Source organism: Tupaia chinensis, unplaced genomic scaffold, assembly GCF_000334495.1.
Source record: "Tupaia chinensis unplaced genomic scaffold, TupChi_1.0 Scaffold000168_1, whole genome shotgun sequence".
NCBI classification, from domain to species: Eukaryota; Metazoa; Chordata; class Mammalia; order Scandentia; family Tupaiidae; genus Tupaia; species Tupaia belangeri.
Genome location: NW_006159643.1, coordinates 2,369,271 through 2,381,060, shown reverse-complemented (window position 1 = coordinate 2,381,060; position 11,790 = coordinate 2,369,271). Strand labels below are relative to the sequence as shown.

Here is an 11,790-nt window from a genome sequence, read left to right as displayed (position 1 = left end):
CTCAAAATATTATATTTTACAACTGTTTCAAAATCTAGTATTTTTATGTGGGAAAGACATAAGTAGCTTACCTTTACTGGTAAAAAATAAAATATATATATATATATATTTATCATGTATGGAAAGTTTAAATAAAGAGAACTTGCCCTATACCTTAAAATTTTTCAAGTCACAGTACCAGTAATAATTTAATCAATACAAAACCCAGCAGTTTTAAGGTCACATAAAATGTTGGTTAACTCCTACTTAGCATCTTATTTAGAATGTATTGATAATATCCCAACTTTGGCACAGAAAAATTTTTTTTTAAGATATAACTTACACATATTAGTTGTCATAGGCTGTTCTTTAAGAGTAGTTCAAAAAGATGACCAAACTAGATACCTTTCAAATAAAATTTCCTAGGAAACATTTTAAGCATGTTATTTGCATGTAAGGCACTTTCATTCATTTTCAAATAAAGGTTTCACAAACAGTTTCCTTTTTTAAAATCAAGTCTTCATAACTTATACAGTAACAATATTATTTCAAGTAAAACTTTATTAGATACTCAATTTCTATTCTTTACCTCTGAATAGAATGAAGGGTGGGCATCAAGTTCTATGCAAGCTAAACTTAAAATGAAGGTACTGTTGGTCTGTTTAGATTTACAGAACTGGTAAAGTTTTCTCTTGTTGATCTTGTTTGAGAATCTTGAAATCTTCCAAAGGAAGATTGCTTAAGGCAGTTGGTAAAATGTGTTCTGATGTGCCCTTAGGTAGTAAGTTATTTGCTTCTAAATTCTTCACCAAGCACGTGGCTTTGATCCACCTTCGAGTTGCTCTGCGTTCTTTTTGTAGGCAAGTTTTCATTTTTTTTCTTAAGCTTGCTATTTCTTTCTCCAGTTTAATTATCCTCTTTTTTGCCTCCATGGGATTCCTAAAGGCATAACTATGTTCGAGTAGTATTTGGTGACTACTAATGTTTGATTTCAAATTTGATGGTCCAGCTGGAGTATAATTGTTGTTTTTCTTCAGAAGATTCCTTGACTTGAGTTTCTGAGCGAATAAAATTAAAGGGTTGAATGTAAATTATGAAACATCACATAAAAGTAAACACTGTCCAGTTTTGGATAACAGACCATTTAACCTGCTCTCTTTAAAGTGATTTTTAAATGTTCAATAGGAAATAGCAGCAGCCCACTTCCTGCAATCATGGACTTAAAGTTTCCCAACTGGTTAAATTAACTCTAGACACCTATTTCAGTTTATCCTTTCTCTAGAAACAAAAATATTTATTTGGAGGGACCAGCAGTTGGTGCAATGGCTATGTCGCTGGATTCCCATGTAGTCGACCATGGTTCGAGTCCCAAACCCAGAACCCAGTGGCTTAAACTCACGCTGGGTGTATGTGCATGCGTGCCCAAGAACCCAAGAGGAGAATGGAGGAGAAGGGACTGCGGTGTGGCCATCCCTCCTGGGGGGTGATTTCTCACTTTCTGTCTCTCTGTCTCTCTGTCTTTCTGGCGAGTGCACACGCCCTATAGCAAAAAAAACAAACAAACAAAAAAAAAAAAACAAAAAAAAACACCTCTCCAAAAAAAATTATTATTTGGAAATAGACAATGGATTTTCAAGGTCGTTTCCAAATGACTAAGTATGATTCTACGGAAACTTAAAAAACTCTTTACAATTTTCTTGCTAAGGCCCGGTTAGAATATATTTAGACATTTTGATTATCTGAGATACTAATGTGACTTCTGTTTTAAATACTATTCTCTTGATTTGATTAGTACTTCAGACCTGGGGTCCTACTTAATAAAAATTGAAGGATCAATAGAAACATATTCTCAAGTATTAAGCTTCTGAATAGATTTACAGGTTAATTACATCTTCAAGGATTTGAAACCTGACTAGAAACACTGCCCAAATCATAAAGAGGAGCTTCTTTTTTGCATTATCTCTTTCTTTCAAATATTTACTAAGTCCTATTAATTCTACTTCCTAAATATTTCTATCATGAATCCTATCATTCCTGATGCTACTTCCTACCTACACCAGGCTCATATCTTATCTGGCTTGACTATGTTAAAAAACTTCTTCACTAACTGTTAACCTCATTTTGATCTTTATATTTTGCCACCAGAACGATTTCTTTTTTTAGTATATTTGACATTCCTATTCTGGCTAAATTCTTCTCTCCTACCTATTAGCTAAAGGGAAAAAACAAAACAAAACAAAAAACCAAACTACATGCCTTACTATAACATTTGGGATCTCACCCTATTCTGCCATTCCCTAGTTTGATTTATATTCCAGCAATACTAAACCAGACTTGTCAGGTTATAGCATATCTTCATACATTTGTGTCTTTAATTCATTTAATAAACAGTTGTTGAAACACATTCTATACATTCTTGGAGATGCAACAGTGAACATGTAAGATAAATATAGTTTTTGCCCTTATGAAACCTAAAGTTGGTCCCTTTGCCTAAGGACTTGACAGGGACTCCTCTAATCTTTATTATCTTGAGCATCAAGCTTAAATTCTGGAATTACATAAAGTTTAGTATTTATTAAATGAATTAATGATAAATATATCAGAAATAACATATATTTCAAATTCAATAAAATCTGAGTGCATACTATGTTCCAGGTACTACTTGAAGTCTTGAGGATTCAGATGTGAAAAAGTCAAAAGTCTTGCCCTTCTGGGTATTTTCTAACACCTGTAATAGTTTACCACAACCTGCTCCTCACTCAGGCATTCATACGTGTACATTTACTAATTTAACTGTCAGAAATGACTCAAGAAAAGCAGTGTCTCCCCCCACCCCCAGAGGAAAAGATGTCTGTCTTCCTTCTACCCCTCCTTACTGTTTCACAGCCTTTCCTCAACTCAGTTTTCTTCTCTGATCAGATCTTCCCTAACTAGATAAAACAGTTTTAATTCATTCATTTTGTACCTTAATTCTCTTCTACCTTTTAAATATCACTACCTACATTTTGTTCTTAGCATACAATTGCAGTTGTTCTGTGCAAGGTCAAGAACTCTCTCCTAAGTTCCAAATTTCCTAAATGCCTGAGGTCTATAGAGTTTTCTGTTCCACCTGCCTCTAAATTTACATCCTTCAGTGTGTCTCTGGGTCTGCTGTTCTTAAAGCACTTGGCACGTGCTATTTGGATGCCATCTTAATAGTAGAGCAGAGTAATACTGGAGATTTCATTACTCAAATGTTTTCTCAGTATTGCCAATGGTAAGATAATTTAGTAGTAATATAAAATTCTGCTATTTGTATATTTATTTAAAGAAAATTTGGATTGAGGCAAGAATACTGGAGTCAGAAAAGCTGAACTGTAATTGTTGCCTGCACCTTTACTGTATTAGAGGAAGGTCTTTTTGAGGCATGGCACTGTGTATGAATTTGAAAACATTTTTGAGTGTCTCTTGTGTAAAAAAAAAGGAATGAGTTCTAAAAATGGTTTAAAAAAAGTAACATTACTTACCATAGACTTTATGTGGGTACAAAAATCAAAAATGGTTGGAACAGCATCTATTTTAAGTCTTCGAGTTTGTCCTGTTAGGTCAAAACAAGAGGCTTCAAAGTGCTTTGAACAAAGAAAAGTATGTTTTCCAGGCACAAAATTTTTGCGCTTAACCAGGCGAACCCATTCTTTTCTTCTTTTAGGATCCAGAGGAAACCTTAAAAAATAGAAAGACAACTCAAATTTCAACTTTCATACTTCTGGTTGCATCTAATCTTTTTTTCTTTTTAATTTTTTTTTAGATTTTTGCTATAGGGTGTTTGCACTTGTCAGAGAGACAGACGGCAAGTGAGAAATCACCTCCCTGCAAGGGGATGGCCACACCACAGTCCCTTCTCCTCCATTCTCCTCTCAGGATTTTGGGCACCCATGCACATAGGCCCAGCGTGAGTTTGAAGCTGCTAGGTCTGGGACTTGAATTGCGGTCCAATATGTGAGAGTCCAGCAACGTAACCTGTATGTCATCTGCTGGTCCTGCACCTAATCAGTAAAGGAAAATTTAAAATTGATGATTTAAAGTGTTACCCATTTATATATAAAAATTTAAACTCCTAATATCCAAACACTGGAACAGAAACCAATTAATGCTAATTTTTATAAGGTATAAAAAACTGACTTGAGTGTTTTTATTTTTCAGTTTTTTTTTTTTTTTTTAAGTTTACAATAGGGAACATGAACTTGTGAGAGAGAGAGAGAGAGAGAGACAGACAGACAGACACAGTAATGTCACCTACATGCAGAGATGGCCATGCTATAAATCATTCTCCTCTATTTTCCTCTGGGGATTTTAGGACCTGTGCAAATGAGTGCTTTTCTTTTTAAAAGTTTTTCCTATAAGGCCTGTGCACTTGCCAGGGGGAGAGAGAGAGGGAGGGAGGGAGAGAGGGAGGGAGAGAGAGAGAGAGAGAGAGAGAGAGAATGAAAAGTCACTCTCCAGGGGGATGGTCACACAGCAATCCCTTTTTCATTCTCCTCTTGGGATTTTGGGCACATTCGCACATGCGCCCAGGGTTTCCCAAGCTGATGATTCTGGGACTTGAAACAAGCACTTGGTCATATGGAATGCAGCTACCTTAACCTCCATGTCACCTATTGGCCCTATTCGGTGCTTTTAAAAGAGGCATTTTTTTTCCAACCTAGTCTTTAATGTAGGCAGTAAAGTAAAACATTACTAAACTGACATATAATAAGTTTATGTAGAACCATCATAAGCAGGAGTAATTTCACAACGCTTTGATTTACTGCCGGTATACATGGTCAAGACAAATCAGATTATCTGAAAATTAAATTTTTAACTTTTTATTCTTTCAATTCACTATTGAATTGAAATAGTGGGGTTGAAAAAGTGTGGGGTTGCTGGGAAGAGATAGAGAGAAAGTGAAAAAACACCCCCCAGGGAGGATGGCCATGCCACAATCCCTTCTCTTCCATTCTCCTCTCTGGATTTTGGGCACCCACGCTTATGGATGTACTATGTTTTTCAAGCTGGCAGATCTGGGACTCAAACTGCTCAGTTGTCCACGTAGGATCCGGTTGCCTTAATCCACATGCCACCTAGCTGGCCCTGAAAATTAAATTATATCAAGGAAAGCCTAGGCAGATTCTGGCACTTCCTTTCTCTGCATTCCACCATAATGACACCACAGTTTCCAGTAATGTTTCCACTTTAATAAATCTCCAGTGAAATAAAAGATTATGTTTCTTGAGGACAGAGGTCATTATCATATCTTTTCATCAATCTACCTTTGACAGCACAGTACCTTGCAAACAGTAGTAGGATATTTAATAATTCACTGGGCTTTAACCAGGGCTACAGTTCTGCCTCCTTTGCATAATAGCCAGGTGACTTTAGGTAAATTATTTAACCTGTTTAGGTCTCTTTTTAATCATCTATATATTAGGGTAAGAATGGTACCTAGTGAGGTTCCAAGGATTAACCCCTCTCCAGGGCTAAGCCTTTATTTACTATATGCTAAGTACTAGATAAATTCTGTTTATTACTATAAAAGTAATTACAAGTCCCTATGAGTCTTATAAGAGTATTATGACATAAAATGATGTTGGAGGGCCATTTAAGTCGACGAGAAATTTTGAACTTTATCTAAAATAGCATTGGTAAGTCATTATAGGGTTGAATTTTGAGAACTGATTATTACAAAATTTTTGAATCAGTTGTTAAATACAACAGTTATTAAACATTAAATTAGATGGCATGATGGTTGCAGTAGCTGGATCCCACATGGCTCACTAAGCAGTTCAAGTCCCAGTCCCTGTGGCTTGAAAAACTTGCTGGAGGGACCAGCATATTACATAGCAGTTATGTCGTTGGACTTATACATAGTCAACTGTGGCCTGAGTCCCTGACCCAGTGGCTTAAAACTCACACCAGACATATGTGCATGCGTGCCCAAAATCCCAAGAAGAGAATGGAGGAGAAGAGACTGTGGCATGGCCATACTCCCTACGGGGTGATTTTTCACTCTGTCTCTCTGGTAAGCACACACCTCCTATAGCAAAAATCTCTTGAAAATAAAGAAAATCATGCTGGAGGGCCGGCAGGTGGCATTGTGGTGAAGGTGCTAGATTCCCACATAGCTGAGAGTGGTTTGAGTTCCGGACCTGGAGGCTTGCTTTCTCACTTTCCCCTTCTCTCCCTCTCTGGTCAAGTTAAAAAAATAATAGTAACAACAAATGGAATTAAACAAAAAAATTCTTTAAAAAAAAAAAAAAGGAAAAGGAAAAGCATGCTGGATGCATATTGAGTGTCTGCCCAAAATTCCAAGAGGAAAATGGAGGAGAAGGGATTGTGATATGGGCATCCCTACCTAGGGAAAGGGGGAGGTTCTCTCTTTCTCTCCTTGGTTATTTACATCTATTTTATCTGGTAGAAAACATTAATATACAGAACAGTGTAGTATTTGCACATGTCTTCCTAACCCCATCATCAATGATGTTCTACTGGTAACTTGAAATCAGTCTTTGTGTGAATATATACCATGAATATTGGGAACATATTACAAATCAGGGTTTTCCTCTTTGCCTGGAGAGCTAGCTGTTAAATATTTAGCAACTCCCTGCTGGTTATAGAACAGTAGTCAGGATTGCATGAATGGAAGCAGTGAACCAGTTAAAAGGCTGTTATAATAATCCAATTAAGAGAGAATGGTTAAGTAGTCAAAGGAGGATGACTTCCAAGTTGCTGGGTAGATGCTGTGTTAACTTATTGAAAAAGGGAAAACAGGAGGTGGGATGTAATTGGGGGAAAGGCAGTTAGTTCATTAATACAGATGTTAAATCTGGGGGACTGGATGGAGACTAGGGAAATCCTGAGTGGACACTTGGTCTGTAAATCTAAAACTCATTAGAGAGATAAGGACTGAGAGGTACTGATTTGGGAGGCATCAGCAGTAGATGTTACTTGAAACTGCAGGAACAATCAACATCATATTGTTAAGAGTATAAAGACAAGTTAGGGGGTAGGGAGAAGGGTTGGTAAAGATTGAAGATAGGGGCCAGCAGGTGGCATGGTGGTTAAGGGCGCTGGACTCCCACATGGCTGACTGAGGTTAGAATCTCCCAGACCTGGTGGCTTGTTTTCTCACTTTCTCTCGCATTGTTCCTCAAATTAAAATAAGTAAATAAAGTTAAATAAAATAATTATAAAAAAAAGATAGAAGATAAACCATAAGAGTAAGAAATAATAAATTTAGTATTAAGTAATTCAAAAATAAGGAGTACTTCAAGGAAGAAATCATCACATGCCATGAAAAATGAGTGTAGAAAGACAAAGTTTCATGTTAGTAAGCAGTTTCAGATTGTTCAGGAAACTTACGAGTGGGCTGAGTAAGAGGTAAAAACGGACATAGTAAATTTAGGGAACATAACGTATAGGTGAATATAAGTATTGTTTGTATTTATGAAATGAGAATGTATTTTTATTATAATCAATGCAATTTTAACACCTGAATTTCTGAGGTTATACATGAAAATATTAATTCTTTTTAATTGCCAGAGGGTACATGTACTCACCAGAGAGAAAGAGGGAGAAGAAAGCACCCTACTAATGGAACATGGTTAGATGCTTTCAGTAAGAGGTATATTTAGCAATCTCTTTACTATTTCTCTGTCCTGTTGGGATTTGGGGCATGTATCTAGCATGGTTTCAAGCCACCTAGGCTGGGATTTGAACTGCACATGGCCATGTGGGATCTGGCTTCTTTATTTCTTAGGCTATGGAGTTGGCCTGAAAAATGTTAATTTCCTAACAGGTAAATGGTATGTATGCTACTGTACCACTGTACAGCTCACTACTAATGGTGTCCTTCTCTCTCATCTTCCAGATCAAACTACCTAATTCAGTAGTTTCTCCTCAAACATTTTTCAAATGTGGTCACTTCTATCCATCCCTGTCACTATTACCCTTGTCTGGATCACTGGATGGAATACCCTCGTTTTACTGTGGCTTCCTAACTAGTTTTTCTGCACCAACTCTCACCTCTAATCCCATGCTGATTGTGCCAGCCCTAAGTATAGTGTATAGTGTTCAGCTCACATTATAGCAGGATTTCCCTGTGAAGAAAACAGTGGGCAGATTAACATTCTCTAATAAACTCCTTTCTCATCAAGTTCATCTCTGATGATGCTAGATTAGCACTGTAAGTAAAAATATAATTCTCTATATTGCAGCAGAGTGTTTCTTAATATGTAAAGCTAACCATGCCATTCTTTTTAAACCCACCAGGGCTTCTCAGGTACTCATAGGAAAAATTAGAAAATACTAAAGTACCCTAAAGGACCAAATCTATGTTATCCTTTGGTTTCCTTTGTAATATCACTTCCTTTGAGAAGTGTTTTTTTTTTTTTTTTTGACTTTCCAAGGCTGTTCTGTGGCACTTAAATGTATCTTTAACTTTCTTTCATTAAACTCTAAACTTTTTGGATCCTTAGCACAAGTATGGCAATTAGGAACTCAGTTCGAACTAGATGATGAATAAATAAATCACCCCCCCAGGGCAGATGGTCACGCTGCAATGCCCTCTCCTGCATTCTCCCCTCGGGATCTTGGGCACGTACCGGCACCCGGCATGAGTTTAAGTCACTGGATCCAGGACTCGGACCGTGGTCGACCACATGGGAGTTCAGCAACATAGCCATTATGCTACCCACTGGTCCCTACATGAAGTAGTTTAAAGACATCTCAGGACAAGCAGGTGGCATGGTGGTTAAGGTGCTGAACACTCCTACATGGCTGAACACAGTTTGAGTCCCAGACCTGGTGGCTTGCTTTCTCATTCCCCCCATCCCCTCTCACTGTCAAATTAAACATAAGTGAATATATAAAATTAAATAAATAAAAAAACCCTCAAGTTCCCCTCCCCCCTTTTTTAGTGGCAGCTTTTTATTTATTTATTTTTTAATTTAATTTTTCTTTTGGAGAGTTTTTTTTTGCTATAGAGCGTGTGCTCTTGCCAGACAGACAGAGACAGAAAGGAGAAATCAACCCCCAAGGGGGATGATCACGCTGCAATCCCTTCTCCTCCGTTCTCCTCTCGGGATCTTGGGCACCCACGCACACGCGCCCGGCATGAGTTTTAAACCGTCCAGGACGCAAACTGCAGTCGACTAGGTGGGAGTCCAGTGACATAGCCATTACGCTAACTACTGGTCCCAGTGGCAGCTTTTTTTCTTCTATAGGGCACTGAGCTTGCCAGAGACAGAGACAGAAAGTGAGAAATCACCCCCCAGGAGGGATGGCCATGTCCGCACATGCGCCCACATGAGTTTTAAGCCGCCAGGTCTGGGACTTGAACTGCAGTTGACTACATGGGAGTCCAGCAAGGTAACTGTTACATCACCTGCTGGTCCCAGTGATAGCTTTCAATAAGAGGTACATTTAGTAATAGCGAGTGAGGTAGGGAAGTGGTGAAAGCTATCATTTTCTACATTTTAAGATCATATAAGCTGGGAGGTATATATAATCAGAACTGTTTTGAATTAACATTTTAATGTTTCTTTCCTTCAGGCAAGTGGCAGGCACTTCAGAGAAGGTAAATATTTACAGAGCACCTACTATATTCCAGGTAGTGTTCAAATGCTTTCAAGAGTTTTGATTTGGCAGTACTAAATAACTTTGATTACTCGCCCAGCAAATGAAGTTAAAATAAAACCTAGGTTTTTTTTTTTTTTTTAATTTATTACTCTTCTAGTAAGATCACAAAGCTTATCTTTTGCCCTTTCATTAATATCGCTTAAGTCCATCGCTATCAATGATGACTCAATTTCTCCGGAGTTACAGTGTGTGATTGTTAGAAATCTAAATGCTTTCCTTGTCAATTCAGCTAGTGAGGCTTTCCTAATTTTGACAGGAACTCAGCAGGCTTTTTAGGTGACTGCTGACTTGAACAGGAAGGTGTTTCTCTCCCATGTGGCGTCATTCATGTCAAGACCCGGCCTAATATACAGGAGTAAAAGAGTAAAAAATTAAGGTATCCTTCTGTCACTTTTTCTCTAAGGGGTAATCACCGTGCACTACTTGGATTTCTTTTAGAAAGTGAATAAAGCTTTCCTAGAAGGAGAGAAAAATTGGACACATCTTGGAAACACACACACACACACACACACACACACACACACACACAGGACAAACACGCCCCTGGCTACCAGCTGGGTAAGTTATTCGAATTCCTAGGCTTCTCCAGTTCCTTCCACCAGAGCGATGCGTAGACCAGGCACTCGCGTTTCCGCCGCCCCCTCTCTCCGCCCAGGTTACCTGTGGAAGCTGATGTTAATGTGTTTGTTGTAGGTGGTAGCACACCCCGCCGCGGCGCAATTGGTCGGCATTTCCCTTTGCCACTCATTCGGCGCTGTTGGGAGGCTCTGGCTGTTTAGCTTCCTTCCAGCAGAGCCTGTACAATCGAAGCAGCCGAAGCGCCCCCCGAGCTTAGTCGTGACAGCGGGGTGGGAAGAAGGGGTGTGTACGTGGGGGCTGCTGGGGCTGAAGGAGGGCCCCCCCTCCCACCCCCTTTCTCTTTATTAATATGGCGGACTCGAGCCAGCAGGGCCGACGGCCCTGGAGCTCGCGTAGCCTTCGTTTGCCTTCACCAACATGGCGGACACAGCCAGTTCTTTCCTCGCCACCCTCAAAATGGAATAGGTCTGCGGTCTCTGACAGCAGTTCTCGGAACTATTCAAAGGAGTAACTGTTTTGCCCTCCGACTGTTGTGCAATCCTCTCAAAGCTGCAGCTAAGAGCAGGCCCGCCTACTCTGGCGCGCACTCAGCTGTCGCGGTCCAGAGCCCGGCGCGGCTGCGAGTTGTACACCCGAGACAGCCGATGACACCCCCAGACCCAGCCGATGCCAGACGGTAGACTACAAATCCCGGCAAGCCTCGGGCCGCCCTTGTTATTCTCGCGTTAACTGGGAGCCTCGTTTCCCGCGTGCGGCAGGAAGTGACGTCCGGGGCACAGCCGCTTCCAGAGCCACTTTTTCGCGAGGCGGAAGAGCCCCGACCGCGGAGAAGCAAGGGGGCGCTAGGAGAGGGAACTGGGTTGCCACGGCCCGGCGAGACAGAGCTGGGGTGCGGGGAAGTTGGGAAGCAGAGCCCGCTGGGTGACCGAGTAGGGTAAGGCCGTGACGACTGGGTCCGTTAGGAAGAAGGAGCTGCAGGAGTAGGAGTAATTGTCGGGCGGATCCCCGGACGGAGGGCTGAGGTTGTGTGGAAGGTGCTGCACCCCGGATGGCGACCGCAGATACTCCAGCCCCGGCCTCCAGTGGCCTCTCACCGAAGGAAGAAGGGGAGCTCGAAGATGGGGAGATCAGCGACGACGACAATAACAGCCAGATCCGGAGCAGGAGCAGCAGCAGCAGCAGCGGCGGCGGGCTGTTACCTTATCCGCGGCGAAGGCCGCCTCACCCGGCCAGGGGCGGTGGATCCGGCGGAGGCGGTGGCTCCTCCTCATCCTCGTCCTCTTCTCAGCAACAGCTGAGGAATTTCTCACGCTCTCGGCACTCGTCAGAGCGGGGCCACCTCAGGGGACACAGCAGCTACCGACCCAAAGAACCGTTCAGGTCTCACCCGCCCCCGGTGCGGATGCCTTCGACCTCGCTGTCCGAAAGCAGCCCCCGGCCGTCTTTCTGGGAGCGGAGCCACATCGCCTTGGACCGTTTCCGCTTTCGAGGCAGGCCTTATCGGGGTGGGAGTCGCTGGAGTCGGGGGCGAGGAGGGGGTGAGCGAGGCGGCAAGCCGGGGGGCAGGACTCTGGGAGG

General features: G+C 41.2%; 2 protein-coding genes across 2 annotated transcripts in view; one reads left to right on the top strand and one right to left on the bottom strand.

Moving 5' to 3' along the window:
• Positions 1–522: 522 nt before the first annotated feature.
• THAP2 (THAP domain containing 2) lies at positions 523–10,855 on the bottom strand. The gene is made up of 3 exons (XM_006146189.3): positions 10,294–10,855; positions 3,486–3,681; positions 523–1,037 (listed from the first exon to the last, which is right to left on the bottom strand). Exons 1-3 carry the CDS (start codon positions 10,362–10,364, stop codon positions 648–650), a joined length of 657 nt encoding a protein of 218 aa, XP_006146251.1. The 5' UTR covers positions 10,365–10,855; the 3' UTR covers positions 523–647.
• Positions 10,856–10,880: 25 nt separating this feature from the next.
• ZFC3H1 (zinc finger C3H1-type containing) overlaps positions 10,881–11,790 on the top strand; it is a gene marked incomplete in the record, with an annotated part of 69,337 nt that continues 68,427 nt past the window's right edge. Inside the window, 1 exon segment of the mRNA XM_014586918.2 lies at positions 10,881–11,779. Within this exon segment, the coding sequence (XP_014442404.1) occupies positions 11,261–11,779 (519 nt within the window).